This window comes from Laetiporus sulphureus, assembly GCF_001632365.1.
Source record: "Laetiporus sulphureus 93-53 unplaced genomic scaffold LAESUscaffold_5, whole genome shotgun sequence".
Lineage (NCBI taxonomy): Eukaryota > Fungi > Basidiomycota > Agaricomycetes > Polyporales > Laetiporaceae > Laetiporus > Laetiporus sulphureus.
Genome location: NW_024468514.1, coordinates 25,150 through 45,717, shown reverse-complemented (window position 1 = coordinate 45,717; position 20,568 = coordinate 25,150). Strand labels below are relative to the sequence as shown.

The window sequence follows — 20,568 nt, the reverse complement described above, 5'->3', positions numbered from 1 at the left end:
ACTCGCCATGGCAGAGCAGGAGCTGTGGAATAAACACGACGAATTTGCGAAGGCAATTATCACCCTGAATGTCATCGACTTTATCAGCACGAGGGTGGAAGAAGATGGAAAGACGGCGCACCAAGTGTGGACAGCTCTCATACAGAAATGGGAGCGGAAGACTGCATTGACAATCACAAATGCCGAGGATTATCTCAAGGCGTGTGTATGGGTTGAGGGAATGGACCTACAGGACCACTTCACCGAGCTTCATCACCATTGGCGCACCACACGTGACCTGGGGTCAATGTTCGATGCCGCTAGATTCGCAATCATCATATGCAATTCAATGTCGAACCTGCCATCCCTGCGATCCACCTGCACCTCACTCCTATTGCAAACTGATCCCGATGTCATTATGGACTCCATCCTCGCAGTCTTCGAGAATGATCGCATACAGGCCGATAACCCACTCAATCCAATGGGTACCAACCAAGTCATGCCGCAAACTACGAGTGTGTTTATGATGCAGGCTAAAGCCATGTTGATATGCGAGTGGTGCAGAGTGAAGGGTCACTTGCAGTCCAACTGTTTCTGTGAGGGCGGTGGACGAGAGGGTCAGTAGCCATCGGGTTGGACAAAGCCAGTCCCGAAGAAGGGCTCACCTGCAGCGAAGGCATTGGCAGCCAAGCAGGCCACGGCAGCGTCGACTGCAACTGCATTTGGAGCTGTGGCACCCAGCCCTCATGTTCTGCCACAAGCCCATCTTACCACTGCTACTGCTCATTCAGCGAACAATGCAAATGAACGTGCATCAGAGTACAACTATCACATTTTCTTGGCCAGCGCGCACCTCGTAAATCTTCCTCATGTTGAGCCTATCAACAACGGGACCTTGAGAGCATATGCGGACACAGGCGCCACTCACCACTGTTTTGTGAACTGTGCGAGCTTTGTCAACTACATGCCCCTCACTCCAACCTTGGGCAATGGAGCGAAGAAGGGCTCTTCCTTCAGTATAGTAGGGGTCAGAAATGTCGCTGTACAGATGATGGTAGGCGGGTGAAGATCCATCGTCACATTCCAGAATGCCATTCACACTCCGGACCTTGCGACTAACTTGATCTCAATGCTCTGCCTCGATCACGCTGGATATTCATTCTCTGGGGCAGCGGGAACAATGATGGTGATGGGAAAGGCAGGAAGGACCATGTTCACCTGCACTTTAACATCAGGAGACCTATATGAGGTGGAGTTCACCAAGGTTGACCTAGCGGACTTACCAGATCTCCCTTGCGCATACCTCACTTATGACCATCGTGCCCTAGCTGTCGATGGTCACAGTTCTGCGACTGACATTGCGACTTGGCATCGCAGACTCAGGCACATCAGCAAGCTGACCATCCAGATGATGGCACAGTCCAACGTTGTCTCTGGTATGACTGTGAAGGGAGAACATCCTACTGGAAAGTGTGAGGATTGTCTGAAAGGGAAACAGACTCGCGCACCGTTCCGCCCATCTGAGGTTGAGACAGAGCTCCTCGAACATGTTTATATGGACTTTATGGGGTCTTTCCCCGTTACTTCCCTCGGCAGTGCACGCTATCTCATGACCATCGACGACGGTGCATCATCCTATACCATGGTGTACCCCCTCGCAAACAAGTCCATGGACGAGATGTTGGGATGCTTTCAAGCTTTCCACTGCATGGCCGAGCGGCAAACCGGTTGCAAGCTGCACCACATTCATTTCGATAATGGCACTGAGTTTAATAACGAGGCCTGGACGGCGTATTTTCAGGACAACAGCATTGTTGCAGAGCCGACCGTACCTTATACCCCCCAGCAAAATGGTGTGAGTGAGCGAGGCCATCGCACCCTCGCTGACCATGCCCGCGCTATGCTGTATGATGCAGGTGTCCCAAATTACCTCTGGGCTGAAGCATTCAACACTGCTGCTTACCTTAAGTCTCTGACTTCCTCTGCGAGGCAGAAAGGACGTACTCCATATGAACGCTGGCATGGCCGTATATCTAACATAGTGCACTTGCGTGCGTTTGGATCTGTTGCATGGGCCAGGATTACCGATGACACTCGGAACAAGCTTGATCTGAAGTCACGCTGATGCATTCTCGTGGGCTATACTGATGATGTGAACTATCATCTGTGGGATCCTACTGCTGGGTTGAGGGGAGGAATCATCCGTTCACGCGATGTGGTCTTCGAGGAGGCCAAGGGTCACCGCACCTGTGAGTCTGCTGATATCTATAGGCAGAAACATGCCATTCCTGCCCCAGCAGATCCTCCTGCACCTAAACTTGCATCCGACACTGTTCTGGCATCACAGCATGGGGGAGTCCCATCTGCACCTCTTCATATGCCTGATGTCCATACCGCTGCACCAGTGCCAGCTCCCCTACCAGTTGCCACACCCCACCACTCTACGTGGCAGCATGTCAAGAGTCGAGCATTGCGTGAGTCGTGTGAGGCCACCCAACGTGAGGACGAGGCCCGTGCATGCAGTGAACCTTGGGCAAATGACAAGGTTACGACGTCTGAGGCCTATGTCACGGCATTCACCACCAACGATCATTCTGCATCTGTTGCTTCATCAGACCCATTCATATATGAAGGCGGGACCTGTCCTACCACGTACAAACAGGCCATGGCTACACGCAAGATATGGGCACCTGCGATGGACAAAGAAATGGATGGTCTAATCAAAATTGGGGCTTGGAAGCTCATACCTTGCCAGGTTCACATGAATATCGTGGGATGCAAGTGGGCATACACTCAGAAGTACAACGATGTCAGGAAGTGGAAACCGAAGACACATCTTGTCACCAAGGGGTTTCATCAAATCCCAGGCGTCAACTTCTTCAAGACCACTGCATCGGTTGTCCGTTTTGAGTCTCTTCGCACTGTCTGTGCCATTGCTACACACCATGGGATGAAAATGGGACAGGACGACGTTGAGAAGGCTTACCTCAATGCTACCCTCTCAGAATTGGTCTATATGTCCCAACCACCAGGCTACAAGGACGCCGAACACCCTGACTGGGTCTGTGCATTAGAACGTGCCCTGTACGGGGTCATGCAGTCTGATCATGAATGGTGGAATGATCTCGACAGCACTTACCAGGACTTGGAGTTTATGCGGTCCCATGCCGATGAGTGCGTTCGTGCGTGCATTGACGATCACGGGCTCTCCATCACCGCTACTTATACCGATGACATAAGTTCCATTGCTGATTCTGCAGATGGGCTGGCCGTTACCTGCAGAGACTTGGCAGCGCACTACAAGCTTAGTGGGGGAGGTGAACTCACCTACATGCTTGAGGTTGCTATCGAGTGCGACCGAGCTAAAGGCATGCTGCGTTTGACCCAACGTGCGTACACCTTGCGCGTCCTAGAACATTTTGGTATGCAAGACACAAATCCTGTCTCGATGTCTCTGGAACCCAGCATGAAGCTTTTGAAACTGACTAACCTTGTCACACCTGATGACGCAACAGTGATAGCGACCATCCCGTACCGCGAGGCATTGGGATCGATTATGTACCTCGCTATCGCAACTCACCCTGACCTCTCATATTCCATGCAGGTTCTTAGCTGATACATGGTGAATCCAGGTATTGAACACTGGCGAGCCCTCAAGAGAGTACTGCGTTATATCAAGGGGACAGTGGACTACGGGATCACTTACTATAGCATAGACCACCCAAGGTCGACTCTCCAACCTGTTCTATACTCAGACTCATCCTATTCTGACTGCATGGACACTGGTCATTCAACACAGGGGCACATTATGATCATGGCAGGTGGGCCTGTGTCTTGGAGCTCGCACCGCCAGAAGGTCGTGGCCTTATCGACCACTGAGGCAGAATACATTGTAGCTGTTCATACCAAGCAGACGGCGATATGGATAGAGAAGTTCATGGCTGACGTGTTCCTTCCAATCAGCACTCCAGTGGTCATAAAGATGGACAGCACCAGTGGGGAGAGTCTAGCAAAGAGGGCAGTAAATTTTACGTGTGTCAGGCACTGCAACGTGCGATATCATTGGTTGCGCGAAGCGATACGACAAAAACAGATTGATATCGCGCACATACCCGGGACCGAGAACCCCGCCGATATTGTCATCAAGCCACTCACACAGCCCACCCTTCACAAACATTTGGACATGCTGGGTGTCACGGTCTAGGAGGAGTGTTGTCAAGAGACCACTCAGGAGCGATGGAGAGAATGGGGAGAAATGGAATGACGAGTTTGACAGTGTGGTCACGTGATTGGCGCGCACCTACATAACAACGTGTTTCACATAGTAAACACCTCAGTCGAGTACACCATCGTACGGCATGGCTGAGGTGAGTCTCGGACATGTTTTTCCTTGCGTTTATCGGACATTGGACTGACTTTATCGGCTAGATGTAGTGTTACATTCATAACAGGTATGGTATAGTAGTACAGTCGAGTATGCCATCATATGGCATGGCTGAGATATAGCGTTACATTTATAACAACCTCGTTTTCGACAACGCACGCACCCACACAGTCAGCGATGTTTTTATCTCGTGGCGGATCAGAGACTTACCCTGTGGTAGGCCGTGTACGATAACAGAATGAGGGCCCAACATCTGGGCGGGGTCTCAAGATGACATGAAAGAAGTCTGAGACAGCTTCCCGTAGCTGCAACATGTTGACTTTCCCAGCCAGCCCTTTGTGCAGCCAGGAGTTCAAGAGTTGCCCGCTCTCTACAAGATGGCTCCATGGGGCCAAACTGATGGCCTGTCCCATTGTAGCCGTGCCCTATTATATACACATGCACTACTACTCTCCCACACCGGTGGTGCAGGTCGCACTGGGGCCTCTCGCATCTGTGCTCTGCGCCCAGATTCCAACATGCCTTCTCGACCTAGCCACTGCTGTGTCTATCCCATTGTGGGCCACACGCCTGTACTGCACTTCCTGTCCCCAGGGATGCCGGTCTCCATTCCATGTGCTTCCCTGCCCGCCTCGGTCCGTATGCCAGTCCCGGCGCCCCCTGATCTTGGGTCCCAGTCTCCGTACCATACGCATCCCGTACGTGCCCATTTTCGGTGACTTTCTATAGCGCCCCCACGTGCTTGTCGCTCACTCGGTTTGCATGCCAGTCCTGATGCCCCTTGGATTCGGGTCTCAGTCTCCATTCCATGCACACTCCATGCAAGCGCCTCGCTCAGCTTTTCTTCAGTGCTCCGCATGCTGTGGCTGTGCTGCTTCATCAGACTGCCGGCCTGTCTCGCTCAGCATCTGCTCGGCCTGCCCTTTGACACCCTGCTCTGCCCTCACCTCGCTGGTAGGCCCACCTCATGCAGTGCCTGCCCCCCTGCACCTGGTGTCTTGTATCACTGCAGCGGCGCCCCATGGTCAACTCTTTGGCCCTCACCCTCCTGCCCTCGACCTCCTGATCCCACCTCTGCCCGGTCGCATCTGTCCCTCAGCTGCCCTGCAGCCTTCACACCTCGGTGACCTGCTCCAGCTCCCAGCCCTTGACCTGCCAACTGGATCACTCACCAGTCAGCATCATGGTCCCCAGCAGGAACCTCGTAGTGGTGGTTCTCATCGATTGCGGTGAGTGCCTCTTGGTCAATGGTGATCAGTTTGTGTTGACTTTCCCAGCCAGCCCTTTGTGCAGCCAGGAGTTCGGGAGTCACCTGCTCTCTAGAAGATGGCTCCACAGGGCCAAACCGATGACCTGTCCCATTGTAGCCGCACCCTATTATATACATGCACGCTACTACTCTCCCACGCCGGTGGCGCAGGTCACACCGGGGCCTCTTGCATCTGTGCTCCGTGCCCAGATTCCAACACAACATGTATTCATCATTTTACGACAATGCTCGAAGTCGTTCGTTTCTTTAAGTGATTCATCCTATTTGGCTCTTGCCTGCGTTGTTGCTGTTCACCAACATGAGGCTGCAGAGATGTAATATAGAGCTATGTTCGCATAAGTGATACACACCACATCTTCTGCTACTGTGATTGAGTTTTCGTGTCATTTGGAACTGGCGCCCAGCGCCTCTTCAACCAAGTTTTGAGAGCGTTCAGTAACTTTCGCCACATCCACCCAGCGTACTCCCCACCCACCGTACTCCCCGGCTGTGGCACGTGATGACGGAGCATACCTTTCCCGAAATGGATGGCCACCCTGAACAGGTGGCGGCACCTCTTCCCAAACGACTCCAAGCGACCAGCTTCGTTCTGTTGCCGGTTTCATTGTTGTAGCAGAACAGAGCGGGTTATTGTAAGGGAAGAATTCACAGGCTCCTTGATTATTCTTGTACGTCCTGTCTACTGCGTCTGCTGCACGTTATAAGGACGAAACGTCTGGTTTCTCTTCTCAAGCTCTGCCTACCTCTACCAAATCCATTATGCACATAAGACACTCGGCACGTTCATTCGCAGTGTTCTCATTGCTGTGTTTTGCGTGGCTGCCGGAAGTTCGCGCGTGGGGCGCAGCCGGCCACCAGATCGTCGCTACGATCGCGCAGATACACCTCCATCCAGCCGTCCTCCCCGTACTTTGTGACATTCTCCACCCACCCGACGTGCCTCCATCCGCTTTGTCGGCAGCCCCTCCTTGCCATCTTTCCTCCATCGCGACCTGGGCCGACCAGGTGCGAGGCACCCCGGCATATCGCTGGACATCTCCGCTGCACTACATCGGTGCCGTCGACGACCATCCCAGCGATGCCTGCGAATTTCCTGGCGAGCGCGGCTGGAACGGGCGGCGCAACATGAATGTCCTCGCTGCCGTTAACAACAAGACCGCCATGCTGGGCGAGTTCCTCGACGGCGAGCGGAGTTGGCACGAAGGCGAGGAGGCGCTCAAGTACCTCGTGCATTTTGTGGGAGATATGCATATGCCGCTGCATCTGACTGGCAGAGAGAGGGGAGGGAACGGCGTGAAGGTGACGTTCGATGGCCGTGTTACCAGTGAGTATTTTATTTTCTTTCGGAAATCCTTGGTGCGTTTAGCGCTACACGCCTGCGGCAATATGATGAAGGAAGGGTTGGGCTTTGCGTTCATTGTGATGCACATATTCTCGCGAATATTCAGACTGACACCTCCCCGCAGACTTACATTCCGTCTGGGATAATCTGCTCGTCGCGCAGGCCCTCCGTACTGTGTCCTCGAACTATACCCGTCCGCTCGTGGGCGCTCCTGGCGTCGAGACCAACCTGCGGAACGCAATCTACGACCCGTACATCCGCCGAATTATGCATGAAGGCTTTGGCGTCGGTGTTGGCACATCTGAAGGCAACGGCCGATTCGACGAGGTCGACGAATGGCTCAGCTGCCCAGCAGATATTCAATCTCCCACAGACGAACCGTCTTTTGTCTGGAGAGCGATAGCACAGCTGGCGCAGAAGCTTCAGCGTATGATAGGTTTCGACGATCCGAGCTTGCGGGTGCAGAAGCGCGATCGTGCAATGAGGCCAAGGCATCATCCAGGAACGGCGAAGCAGAGCTCTACCTCGGGATGGCTATGGTGGAGCCAGGGAGAGGGGGACCGCTGGGACGACGAAGTGCTCTGTCCCTATGCGTGGGCCAGCGAGATTCACAAACTCAACTGCGAGCTTCCCGTCTGGCCCGCCGAGCTCGATGCGAACTCCTCTTCTATATTGCATAGCTGCGGTGGCGAAGATTCCGATGCTGAAGTGGAGGGAAAACCGCGTCCGCACCCTGACCTGCTCGAGCTCGATACGCCAAAGTATGTCGGGAACATCCGCACGCAGTGGGTTCTCGAGCGTCTGCTGGCAATGGCGGGCATCCGCCTAGCGGGGATTCTGAATGGCCTCATCCTCGGTTCCGACCCTGAGATGGAACATATCTTATTGTCTCCGGGGAGGACTCAATTGTGATGCATAGAAGTACTTGACAATGATAGGATTGGTGGCGCGTCTCTGCATATTGTATTTGTATTTGGGCTGTACAAGTTGTCTGTTGCTCGAGTAGCATTTGGATATCGGATTAGAGATACCATTTGATTCTTTTTTTGCCCAGAATTGAGCTGAGTGGAATGTTTAATGAAGGAGAACGAAATCAAAACGTGAGCGGCATGATGTCTGTCCTCAATGACATCGTGCACGGTACAGACCCGGAGATAGAGTATATTTCGTTGATTCTCAATTTGAAGCACGTCTTTGTGTGCTGATGCTACGTACGAGACCATGGCTGTCGTATGACGGAAGGGGGTTGACGCAGGTTGTACGCTCAGTCAGAGAACCCAGGATTGTGCCAGAAGAACTCCCCAATCATACAAAGTCCATGCAAGGTATCTAGTTGGACATTGACAATGTGCGTCGATGACAGTTTCGATGGAGTGTGGACAATCTATGTTGTTTGTATCGGTCAACGTTCAACGTTTCAACGCTCGGCGACTCCCATCGGCGAAAAAGAAAGACTTGTTTATTCAATATTGAGACATTCTCGCCTGACAAAGTACCACTGTATTTTCTTGCTCGTGGAGCTAGCAAAACGCCCCGTTTGAGCATCTTAAGCCGACAGGATGGCCATGGTTGCCAGAAAGGAGAATAGGTCGAGAAATGGCGCAAGCACGGGCGAGGATGTTCAAAGTAAGCGCCAAGATTTGCCCTGTAGTACCATGAACGGTTCGATCTTGACTGAGTCGTGCGCTTGACGATGCAGCTCATGCGATGGTATTCTTCGGCATCTAGCTTCATCGTCACTCATATTTTGCACTCCGAGCCTTTTGCAACCACGTAGTCATGATTCTCTCTTGGTGCAAGAATCTATATTATCCCATGTTCAACTCCTGGCATCGATTGAGCCCTTCAACCTGCGTCCTCGCAGTGCTCTGAAGCTATCTGTCTGCTATCAAGTAGGATGCGCTTGTTAGGATGCAATTTCACCGGATCGCCCTCTCCTGCTGTGTCCGATGCCTCTGTCAAGACAGCCGTATCTCCTCGTGCCAGACATGTGTCCCCGTGTTCAGCCCTCAAGTGATCACAGTATGTGACGATTTTCCGAGCGACGCTGGCTTTGCTGCGGACGAGGATATCGTAGAGGTTCGGTGATCGTCACACGACTCACGCGTATCACCTCTCGACATCCACCCAGTGGGAAGCACGGTATCTGCGTGGCTGATTCGTGGCTCTGGTAGCGGTGACAGCTTCGTCTAGGACATCAACCGGCTCTAGAGGCACTGCTCGACGTTCCTGAACCGCGAAGTCGACAGAGACCAAGCTGCACTCTCTGGATGGAGTGATCGCCCTTGAATTGTCTCGTCGTAAGACCATTTTCCTTTTGAGCCTAGGGTGAGATACTTGGCATGAAATGCAAAACGAAAGCCTATTCCGTTTTGCTCAGTCCATCAATGCCAATCGCGGCTAGCGACTCACCTGTATTAGGTTTGATCGTGCATGCGCAACAGGTACAGAGCCTCTTAGCCCATTTTGCCAGTGACATAGCAAGTTGACCACCGTTGGCGACAATCCCGTAAGTACTGTCATCTCTCCATCCTTTATTTTCAGTTGAAATGCTACATGAACCGAGTTCTTAGAGTAACGCATCTGACCAATACCACCACTGATAAGTCACTTCACGTGCGAGCCTGTCTCTATAGGTTTGACGGATACTTGCGACACGGGCTGCAGCTGTCTGAGCCCATTCAATTGTAAGATGATCGGTCGTTATCTTCTCATGAGGCGTCCTGTGCCTTTAGCTGGCGCATCTGTCGCGGAACTCTGCCAAGAACACTGCATGTGAGTGTGATTTCGAAAATTTTTCGAGTATTTTTATATGAAGACGAAGATGCAGCATCATCTCACAGCAGAAAGCAATATATCGGAAGTAATGATCCTGTGCCTGTTTTCCTGCGATAAGAATGAGCCCGGTGATTGTGGCTCCATCTAGAAACGTCATTCTCGTTCACTAAACCATCTGACAGCTGTGTGAATGCTATCTGTGGCGCGAGTTCGAACGACTTAGTCTCCCCCAGATGGACAACAAAATACCTCCTTCTCTGAGGGAGGGAGGTCAGGAGGTATAATGCGAAAGACTTAAGTCAGTATTTCATGTTCCCTCAAGGCATGGCTTTCCACATGATGCTTACCTTGCCGCGTTTCATTCGCAGACTTCTACGTTTGGCATTTAGGTAACCCTCCCTGAGTGTAGCGCCTTTGAAGAGCCAAAAAGAAAGGCGACAATCGGTCTTAGAAGCACGGAGTGACAAGCTGGTGAACGGTTGTCCTGGCAAAACGCTTGCTATTTTTTTTTCGTGCATGTCTTGGTCATCAATGCGCTTCGAGCAAAAATGATCTCTGTATTGGTTGGCATCCCAGCAATATGGTTGTCCCATCCGGAATTCCCAGCATTCCGAATGCTTATAACTGACGATGGCGGGCGCAGCTTCGCTATCTAGGATCTCTCAGGCTTCTCAGCAAGGACACCAGGATGGTGACGAACGGCTCCGCGTCCTTGCGATACCACACGTTCGATGAACTTGATGAGGTTCGTTCATGAATGAAACGTCGGTGGCTCGCGTGCGCGGATCGACTTACGATCCATCCTGCAGATCTATGCAAGGCTGCGGAAGACGTTCCAGGCGGGGACGACTCGACCTCTAGCCTATCGCCGCCGGCAGCTTCTGCAGCTCGCCCGTCTCATTCAGGACAATGCGTCTGCAATGCAGGACGCGGTTTTCGAGGATCTCGCCAGGGCGAGGCAGGAAACGGTGGTATCTGAGCTCGGTTCGGTCATCGCGCAGTGCCTGTACGCCGCGGAGCACCTCGAGGAGTGGGCGAAACCAAAGGAAGTACAGGGAGAGGCCTGGCGCAGTCATTGGAACCCGACCACGTACAAAGTGCCGAAGGGCGTGGTGCTTATCATTGGGTGCGCTGGCTCTTCGTGCGCGTTGCGATACATCTTATGAACTGACCATCTTAGGCCTTGGAACTACCCGTACATCCTCACGCTCGGTCCTCTGGTTGGTGCGCTCGCCGCCGGGTGTCCTTGCGTGGTAAAGGGATCGGAGCTTGCGCCAACGGTCGCGCAACTGCTCACCGATCTCTTTCCCAGGTATCTCGATCCAAACGCTTACGTCTTCGTGAACGGAGCCATCCCGGAGACGACCCACCTGCTCAGTTCGAGATGGGACCATATAATGTTTACCGGCGGCGGCAAGGCAGGGCGCATCGTCTCCGCGGCTGCGGCGAAGCACGTCACTCCCGTGACGCTCGAGCTCGGGGGCAAGTCGCCCGTGGTCATCGCTGAAGACGCCGACATCGAGCTGGCCGCGAAGCGTATCCTCTGGGGCAAGCTGCAGAACTCTGGACAGGTATTCTTACGTTGTATCGTGTTTGAGTCCACGTCTGATTCTGGGCACCCCTTAGCTATGCGTCTCTCCAGACCACATTTACGTTCCTCGATCCAAACAAGATGCGTTAATCGCAGCGCTCCTCAAGATGTACAACATGTTCTGGCCCAATGGGCCTTTTCACGAAGACGCACAGTGGGGCAAGATCATCAATCCCACATACCACGCACGCCTCAAGTCGCTTTTGGACCGCACGAAGGGCGATATCGTGATCGGCGGGTACTACGACGGCGATCGCAGGATCGCCCCGACCATCGTCAAGAACGTCACGCTAGACGATGCGCTGATGGAAGAGTGCGTGTGCTTCACTGGCTTCCTTCTCAATGAGACGAGCGATTGGGTTTTAACTTCGTGTAGCGAAGCGAACTCTTCGGGCCGATTTTGCCCATCAATGCGGTGGAAGACCTGGATGAGGCGATTCGGTTGGTGAATAGACAGTGCGTAGTTGATCTACTGAAAATGGTTGCGGTGAGCTGACGATAGGTGATAGACCAACGCCTTTAGCACTCTATGCCTTCACGAACAGTAAGGACACGGAAGAGAAACGTGAGCCATCACATCGACTCATTCCGTAGGAGACAGCTCATAACCTTGCGGATCAGTACTGGAAAGCACGAAGAGCGGTGCTCTGGTCGTGAATGACACCTTCAGTCATCTAGCCGGTGCGCGTCTCCGATGAAAAATTGAGTACCACGCCGTTGACTATTTAATCCAATCTACCAGTCTATGAGATGCCATTTGGTGGGCAAGGTGATTCAGGATGTGAGTCAACTCCTCATAGATGATCCGAGGCTCCATATCCTGAGTACTTCCTCCAACAGATGGCTCCTGGTATGGCAAAGCCAGCTTCGACACCTTCACGCACCTGCGAGGCTTCGTGCATGTTCTAAACGCGTACGTCCTATGCTTCGCGATCCTCATGCTGTATTCTCACGTGCGACATGCTATTCCGCAGCGGCGAGCCACACATGGCGAATCGGTACCCTCCGTACACAGACGCGAAGTACGATGCGATGTCGGGCGGTATTAATGTGAAGATCCCAGACAACTGAAGGCGAGGAGGAGCACTCGAGAGACGCATTGCTTGTCCATGTACGGTATACCTGCGATTCGAGCATTAAGCAGTTCAGAAAGCAAGTGGCCATGCGAATGAAAAGCGAGAAGTATGGACGCACGAGGGGACCGTCGCTGTCGAGATTTGTGCAAATTGCAAACAACATCACCACTCCTCAAATGGTCGGTCTGTCCGATGTGTGTAATCATTGCCTCGGCCAACTTCTAGCTGCTGATTCTGTCACATACGACGCTGATGGAACGCATTGCCACCGAAAAGCAACTCAGCTGTTTCTTCGTAACGAGAGCAGGTGCGCATGCGGACCATTCGTGCTCCACCGTATAGGATGACAAGCTCGTAACAGTGTCTCGTTTACGGCTGACGGGTCTTGTGCGCCTCACGGCGGAAGCGACCTAGCAACCTGGTGCCCTACATTGCCATACGCTTTTCTAAGAATGCATTATGACAAAGTGCTAAGAGTGCTTTTGGCAAGCTGTCATGAGTGATCCACCCATTTATTTATCAGGGAAACTTCTGATAAGTTCATCAGGAATCGCATTTCACAAGTACAACTTGTATAAGTCGAGACTTTACTGATGTAGGTATCAGGATTGTCCCCCCCCCGGAGAACGGATGTTGACCGTTATCAAGTTGTGTGCCGCCAGCGCCGATGCTATCGCGAACTAAACATTTCACTGACTGACCAGCCAGTGCCAATTCCCGAACAGCGAGCTTGCGGGAAGATACGCGGAGATCTGTTGGTAAGGGCCTGACGTTATCTCAGTCAGTGTAGCGAGCCGCACTAGAGCTTTGGCGCACCATGCATTTTGGCCACGCATGACCCACCTGGCATCAAAAGCCGAGCGAATATATTTCATGCATGATGAGAGAAGCAATCGAGGCTACAGAGACCTAATGAGCCTGCAGATGATTCTCGCTTCCATACCCTTCACTGATCATCCAGCGCTTGATCGTGTATTCGTACGGCAAGAGGACACTGCGCCGCGGATTGATGGACATGGTGCGATTTCATTACTCGGTATTTACTGACACCACGAGGTAGTCCCGCGCGTAGACCACGGCGATTAAGCCGCTGCTTCGCGACAGAATCAGAAGATAGATTCCCTCGAGGGAAGCAGCTTTAGAAATAAAGCACAGCACACGGCCAAGGGTCATCGGGCTGGCGTTCCAACTTCCAAGTGACACACCCTGAATGTAACCACAGGAAACCTCGTGATCATTAACACACCCGATGCTCTCACTCACCGACCGGGGATTTGTGCGGTACTGTGTGAATTGTCGCCAATTCCATTCCTTTCGTTATCTCCTATCTCATAAATATGACAACCAGGCCAACTGTCAGTTGCCAGTCATCACATCAGGGAAGCTCGAATCTGCCGAACGGCAGACCAACGAGGTAATCCTAAGACGCCGTTTATCTTGACCATTCATGCTCCTGTTCTAGCATGCACGGGCAGGCTAGGAAGGTAACACTCAATCTTATGCAGAAGGGAAACGATACCAAGTCCCAATTCGAGAAACACATTTATATTGCACGTTATCAGTCGCCTGCCGGAAGATCTGCACAGAGCATGCCACTAAGCGGTGCCTCCGTCAACGGAAATTGTTTGCCCTGCTTCAAGTATGAGTACGTATCAGGACTTTAGGGATGGTAGAAGGCTCACCGGTTATCCAGGACGACTCCGGCTTTGCCAGATACGAAACTAGACTCGCAACAGAGCCAGGGTCGCCCATACGCAGATTTAGTGCGTTTATTATCTGAACCAATTCTCCTAGTAAGGCGCAAGAAACAATGATCGGCCGCACTAGCATGGAGATACCTCTTTCTATTTTGACCCTGGTTCGTCCTCATTGTCGAAAGACGTGACTGGAAACCTCAATGAGCCGTGAATAGCACTTCCGACAGTATGTAGGAGATCTACCCATAACAGTGTTGATAAGCCCTGGTGCGTATGCGTTGACGGTAATGTTGTGCGGGGCTAACTCTAACGCTATCGTGCGAGATGGCGATCTGCTTTTCAATGCTCTCGGAGATCATCGCATGACTGCTCACCTGCACTCTGCGTGAGCCCTCTGACCCCAAATTTTGTGGCAGAATACGCCGAGAAATTTGGGAATCCTTGGGCAAAGGATCCGACACTGAGAGTGACGTCCGTGTCAAATTGTGACTGTTTACATACCTCGCTTCCCTGCCAAAGACGATGCACCTGAGGATGCCAATGCCTGAGCCCCTGCGGTGATTACTCGATACTCAGTGTAAATTTACTTTAATTCTTCCTCCTCTTCCTTGTTTGATCATCTGCAGTGCGGCATACTTGTACGATAACATCACTCCTCGTAAGTTGACAGACATGATCTGGTCCCACTCCTGCACTGAAACTACGAAGAAAAGAAGTTTATCAACAGAAAATGAATAGAAAAAGGCCGCACGTTCAAGTAGAGACCTCGGAAATGCGATTCCCGCATTTGCGACCATCTCAAAGCAAAAAATGATTCAGAGCTCTATCCAATAGTCCAGTGCAGACCCGTACCACATCAATTCCGCCCATGTACTCTGCGGTTCGCGCGAGCATGTCCTTGACTTCGCTTTCCTCTGCTACGTCTGCGCAAACAGCAACGGCCCGTCGGCCTTTGGCTTCGATCTCCGAGACGACACCATGCAGCTGGGGCTGCTCCGAGGGACGGTCGTTGACAGCAATGTCGAGGCCGTCATCTGCCAACCGCAGAGCGATACTGCGCCCAATTCCCCGCGAGGCACCGGTGACGAGAGCTATACGACGGAGAGAAGGGACGATTGTCATGTTGCGCTCGTCCCTGGATGCGTGAGGAATGCAGCGAGAATCCCGTCCGGGGGTTCTCATACCACCTCGGAATCTTTGTCCTCTTCTGGGCTGCGGCTCCAAGGGGCTCATATGGTAGGCAATGATAAGAATGAACGGCTAAGTACCTCCGCATTCGTGCACGACGATCATTGTGGTCGCTTTGAATTGATCGGTGCCATCGCTGGGATATTCGCCGACCAATGGACTCTTCCCGGGCAAGCATGCCGTTTCTACTGTAAGGAATGGAAGAGCAGTTGGCCGACCGCAAGCACATACGAGAAACCGCAATCTTTGTCAAATGGCCCGACAAGGCGGTCAGGTGGACAGCACTGTCAGGAGATAGAACCGCATTGGTATTTATTTATCATCCGTGAGCGAATGGATCCATGCATGTCAGAGGGCTCGGCTCTTTGAGAAGTCGAATGAATGAATTTGCAGTTCCGTTGCATTATCAAATTCTGAAAGCAGCAGATCTCAGATCACAAACAGTCGAAGATGGACTTTTAGAAATCCGGTTACGTTTTAATTACGTTGTACGATAAGGCTTCCGCAATGAGCTGTGAATAGGACATATCGGCGATCAAAGATCGTGTTCATCCCAGGTTGTGTCGGAGCACGGCCGTAGACTTGTGACACACATCTCAATCGAATGCTAAGCCGCCGTCAACGGAGATACTTTGCCCTGCCACCGTCTGCTTAGTATATCCCGAGGCGAACAAACTCTAATGCTAACTGCACACCTGTGATGAAAGACGATTCCGGCTTGGCAAGATACGAGACCAAGCTCGCAACGACCTCAGGCCCAGATACGACCATACCCGGGGCGTTTACGAGCTAAGTAATCTCTCGTCAGACTCGACACCCAGAATATTGGAAACGAGCAAACCTCCTTGAACAGGCGCGCAGGCTGATCTCCATCGTCTGGATGTTGAACTGTTTCAAGAGAAAGGCGATCAGTATCGCGTTCCATTGTGAACAGAGAAGGGAATACTTGCTCATGGGGGTGGCGATAAGTCCTGGGGCATACGTGTTGACGGTGATGTTGTGCTGGGCCAACTCCAATGCTGTCGTTCTGGTTAGTGCCCTATTTCATAATCGTTATGTAAAGGTCCCGCAACCAACTCGCCCGCGCACTGTGTCAGCCCTCGAACTCCAAATTTGGTGGCCGCATATGCAGAGAGGTTCGTGTTGCCTAAGCGGATGACTCTAAGAACAATGTGCGTGTTGTAAAGTAACTTTCACATACCTCGTTTGCCCGCCAATGACGACGCACCTGGATAAGAAAACGCTAAGCACTCGAGTATCCAGAAGTGTCATATTGTCATACCTATGATCCTCCCTCCTCTTCCTTGTTTGATCATCTGCTTCGCCGCATACTTGTATGACAGCATGACTCCTCGAAGGTTGACCGCCATAACGTTATCCCACTCCTCGGCGGGTGCTACCGAACAAGAGTGTCAGCGATCGTATTCCTTAATGCAACGAACACATACTATCTAACAAGGATCTGGCGATAATGATTCCCGCATTCGCGACCATCTGCATCGAAAAGGACGTGTGAGGAACATTCTGAGCATGCTGACGGTATGATCATACCACATCCAGTCCGCCCATTTCCTGCGCGGTTCGGCCAATCAATTCTTGCACCTCATTTTCCGAAGTTACATCTGCGCAAACGGCAAGGGCTCGTCCGCCTTTGGCTTCGATCTCCGAGACGACATGGTTCAGTTGAAGACGCTGCGAAGCACGGTCGTTGACCGCCACATCGAGACCATCGTCCGCTAACCGAAGAGCAATGCTGCGCCCGATACCTCGCGAAGCACCGGTGACAAGGGCAATACGGCGGAAAGAAGGAAGCACAGTCATTCTCGGGAGGTATGGGAAGGTGCGGTTAGCGAGCTGGCCGCCAGTGTGTGGGTTTTTATATGCATTAGTATACCTCTCACTTACGGCACTATCACTGCCGCCTAGAGAATCGTGAACAGCATCTGGGATTTCAATTTCATAATTTCCTTCACGGAACAATTGCCATTGTGACGATCGCGTGCCATGGGTTGTAAAATCCTATTGCTTTGATTTTAATGAGGAGGTTTCAATGCATCGGGTTTCATTGATACTCCACAGTGCTCTCTGTCATTTTGGACTGTCACATTCCTTGCCTTATGGAGCCGAGTAAATCCTGCGAGAAGGTCCGTGCCGCCTCGGGGGGAGTTGAATTTGTCTATGAGAACGTCAACAAAGAACTCTTGAAATGACATGACAGCTGTGGCGTGACTATGAATGGCAAGCAGATGTGATTGCATTCATATCCGCTCTGCGGAATGCACTGTAGGGGCATCAATAAGTGAAGAATGTGGCGTATCTGAGGAAATCTTCAACGGAGCGGAAGCATCGTCACGCTTTACTCGGGCCCTAAGCATCGACGATCCGCTTGTAAGCTGCGCAGACAACCGTGAGAAGGACGAATCAATGGGAAGTAGATAGCGGACGAAGTTATGAGCAATTGTAACGCTATATTTGGTATGCAATGATTCGACCGTCTCGGCACGGATCGGTGAAAGCAAGCACGCGACTGAAAGCTTGGAAGACGAAGTCCGTCGACCTGAATACTGGAAGGGGCTAGCAAACCATCATAACACACCTGGGTTATTCATGAGCAATCTTCGCTGGGAATCCAGCGACAGCTGTAAATAATGCACTTGCACGTCGTACTTCGTATTACTCATCCTCCGGAGCTGAAGAATTGCCGAGGTTGACGCTGAAGATTTCGGTAAATCCGTGTACTTCACCAGGTATCCGGGTTGTCCTGACCGTTGTCACTATAATGCTTATGGCCCTTTCTACCTGATGCTTCCGCATGCCAGGTTGAATCATCACGCGAGCATGGAAGAAAGGATACTCACATATTCTTATGAAAGTTCTGCTGTACCGCCTATAGTGATCGCCTCCAGTTGCGCTGCCGCGTGCTAGCACTGCCCCATCGCAGTTGTAACAATGTAGGTGTTCAAACGTTCAAGATCCACGCTTGCGTAGCGCTTGCTTTCGCTGCACCGGCTTCAGCGTTATGTACGCGCTTTCGCCGACGATGCTCAGACCGTCTCGTAAACTTCTGTAGGCGTTAATCATCATGAGATACGCGGTAATGACCGTTAGTGCCACCCCGTAACAAAAGGGTGCGGTTTGCGAGCCGAACTCTGCCGGAATTGTTTGTTTCCTCGACTTCGCCGATCATGGCGACACGGTTGCTTCCAGAGAATTTTGTTGGTGCAACACAACGCAATTTGGCAACCGACTCGTCCACACAAGAGTCTAGACTATCAAGCTACAGTAAGAAGGACGCTCTCCGAATTCACGCCTCGGAAGGTCGAGGTATCTGGAACGACTTGTACCGACGTTGCACATGATGCCGTTGACTCTTGCCTAGTGTACAGGTACTTTCTCTGACTGCGATACAATCTACATGAACTGACCCCTGTGATTAACTAGGAATTAACGGACGGTACCATCACGTCGTTGTACAGATTCACGAGAAAATACAGCTTCTCAGTCGAAGCATATGCCCCCATTCATTGAGATTGTTTGGCCTGCGAGTCGACGCGGCGTACAGGCCGTCAGCAACGGAAGTAAACGGATGACAACCAGCTCTCACCTGTTATGAAGTATGACTCCGGCTTTGCCAAGTAGGACACGAGACTTGCGACAACCTCCGGGCCCGCATCAGGCATGTCTGGCATCCCCCATGTCTAGATTTTGGACGCCATGAATCCTCAAGAATGCGAAGACCTGATTATGCAAGGTCGACGTACGGCTTTGGCTGCGGAACCAGGGGCCCCTCCGTAGCGCTTATCTTCTTCCTCGGAGACCGCTGCATTGTCGTGGATCAGTAAGTACTACAGCCTGTTCGAACAGAGAGTAGAGAATGCTAACTCATTGGTGTCTTGATGAACCCAGGGGCGTACGCGTTGACGATGATGTTGTATTTTGCCAGTTCTTGGGCTGCATGGGAGTTCAATGGTAGTTCGGATACTTCTCGAGAGCGTACTCACCTCCAGTTTGTGTCAGGCCGTGCACCGCGAATTTGGATGCGGTATAAGCTGCAAGCTCAACGGCCCCTGAACACATAGTCCTTGTAAGCAACGTCTCGCCCCATATGGCCGCTTTTCCTCTCACCTACTCTGCCTACTACGGAAGATGCACCTGTATTGACCGTGTCAGATGGAATACCGCGCGGCATTATACAAACACTCACCGATAATCCTTCCTCCTCTGCCTTGTGAAATCATCTGCTTGGCTGCGTGCTTGTACGCGAGGAAGACACTGCGCGCGTTGATCGCCATGACGCGATCCCATTCCTCGGCGGAAGCTAACACATGTCAGATCGAAAGGGTTACGTTCAAGGAAGAGCTCACTCTCGACCAGTGGTTTCACCAAACTGATACCCGCATTCGCTACCATCTATCGATCGTAACTTTGCGGTTAGAGAACATATCATTGGACTACAAGAATGTGCTCTGAGCCTACCACATCAAGTCCACCAAGTCGTTCCGCCGTCTGCGCAACCATCGCCTTAACCTCTTCATCTTTCGATACATCTGCCGATACGGCGATGGCGTTCCTGCCCTTTGCCTTGATCTCGGCCACGACTGCTTCCAGTTGGCTGTGTTTCGATGATATATCGTTCACCGCGACGTCGAGGCCGTCCTCTGCAAGGCGCAGAGCGATGGCACGGCCGATGCCTTGGGAGGCACCGGTGATCAATGCAATTCGTCCAACAGAAACCATAACTACTAGGATGTTTCAGGGGATGGTGGATGGCAGCAGAGAATACTCTTTTTCGTCACCCTGAAACCCGACACCATTTAACAGGACCACCCGCGGACCAGCCGTGCAGACCAGCCTATTGAACGTCTGGTCTTCTTATTGATCGTTGGTGCAGCCGAAGTATGAGCGCATCATGTTCTAGAGTTGAAAAATTGATCGCGCATGCTTTCGCCTCCGCTGACACTCACAATGCCACCGGCAGTTGCCGGCTGAGCCTGTATCTAGATTGTCCCTATGCAAAGTCGAGTCTTTGGCCTGCGAGACGAGCTCATTGCTTTTCTCGACGTCGCCGAGTATCATGATCATGCTGCCCTTCAGAGACTTTGTCGGTACGACATGACAATGAAACTGAGATTTCGCAACCATCCACATCAGAGTCCGGACTTAGTCCGGACTATAAAGCTGCGGTGACTCAAAAGGGACGCTCCCTCCTGGTACCTAAACGATTGCTACAGATTTTGCACAATGTACAGGCAGTTTCTCTGAC

General features: G+C 52.0%; 5 protein-coding genes across 5 annotated transcripts; 2 read left to right on the top strand and 3 right to left on the bottom strand.

The window, feature by feature from the left end:
• The first annotated feature begins 6,187 nt into the window (after positions 1–6,187).
• LAESUDRAFT_721547 (phospholipase C/P1 nuclease) lies at positions 6,188–8,050 on the top strand. Its single transcript, XM_040908029.1, has 2 exons — positions 6,188–6,957; positions 7,100–8,050. Exons 1-2 carry the CDS (start codon positions 6,393–6,395, stop codon positions 7,885–7,887), a joined length of 1,353 nt encoding a protein of 450 aa, XP_040767958.1. The 5' UTR covers positions 6,188–6,392; the 3' UTR covers positions 7,888–8,050.
• Positions 8,051–10,441: 2,391 nt separating this feature from the next.
• On the top strand, positions 10,442–12,415 carry LAESUDRAFT_711474 (aldehyde dehydrogenase; the record flags this gene model as incomplete). Its single annotated transcript, XM_040906833.1, has 10 exons — positions 10,442–10,498; positions 10,563–10,879; positions 10,934–11,324; positions 11,380–11,661; positions 11,721–11,800; positions 11,854–11,909; positions 11,966–12,025; positions 12,087–12,125; positions 12,185–12,257; positions 12,319–12,415. The coding sequence occupies 10 exons, from the start codon at positions 10,442–10,444 to the stop codon at positions 12,413–12,415; spliced, it is 1,452 nt and encodes a 483-aa protein (XP_040767957.1).
• Positions 12,416–13,943: 1,528 nt separating this feature from the next.
• LAESUDRAFT_721544 (NAD(P)-binding protein) lies at positions 13,944–15,350 on the bottom strand (the record flags this gene model as incomplete). Its single annotated transcript, XM_040908028.1, has 9 exons — positions 13,944–14,050; positions 14,103–14,196; positions 14,259–14,305; positions 14,361–14,429; positions 14,492–14,557; positions 14,619–14,645; positions 14,705–14,817; positions 14,869–14,914; positions 14,970–15,350. 6 exons carry the CDS (start codon positions 15,348–15,350, stop codon positions 14,424–14,426), a joined length of 639 nt encoding a protein of 212 aa, XP_040767956.1. The 3' UTR covers positions 13,944–14,050; positions 14,103–14,196; positions 14,259–14,305; positions 14,361–14,423.
• Positions 15,351–15,653: 303 nt separating this feature from the next.
• LAESUDRAFT_711472 (NAD(P)-binding protein) lies at positions 15,654–17,126 on the bottom strand (the record flags this gene model as incomplete). Its single annotated transcript, XM_040906832.1, has 9 exons — positions 15,654–15,718; positions 16,001–16,094; positions 16,147–16,193; positions 16,238–16,344; positions 16,395–16,452; positions 16,507–16,533; positions 16,588–16,701; positions 16,754–16,799; positions 16,857–17,126. The coding sequence occupies 9 exons, from the start codon at positions 17,124–17,126 to the stop codon at positions 15,654–15,656; spliced, it is 828 nt and encodes a 275-aa protein (XP_040767955.1).
• A 1,677-nt stretch (positions 17,127–18,803) lies between these two features.
• On the bottom strand, positions 18,804–20,042 carry LAESUDRAFT_644379 (NAD(P)-binding protein; the record flags this gene model as incomplete). Its single annotated transcript, XM_040903851.1, has 7 exons — positions 18,804–18,844; positions 18,910–18,987; positions 19,188–19,250; positions 19,307–19,372; positions 19,510–19,623; positions 19,670–19,715; positions 19,785–20,042. The coding sequence occupies 7 exons, from the start codon at positions 20,040–20,042 to the stop codon at positions 18,804–18,806; spliced, it is 666 nt and encodes a 221-aa protein (XP_040767954.1).
• Between the last annotated feature and the right edge of the window lie 526 nt (positions 20,043–20,568).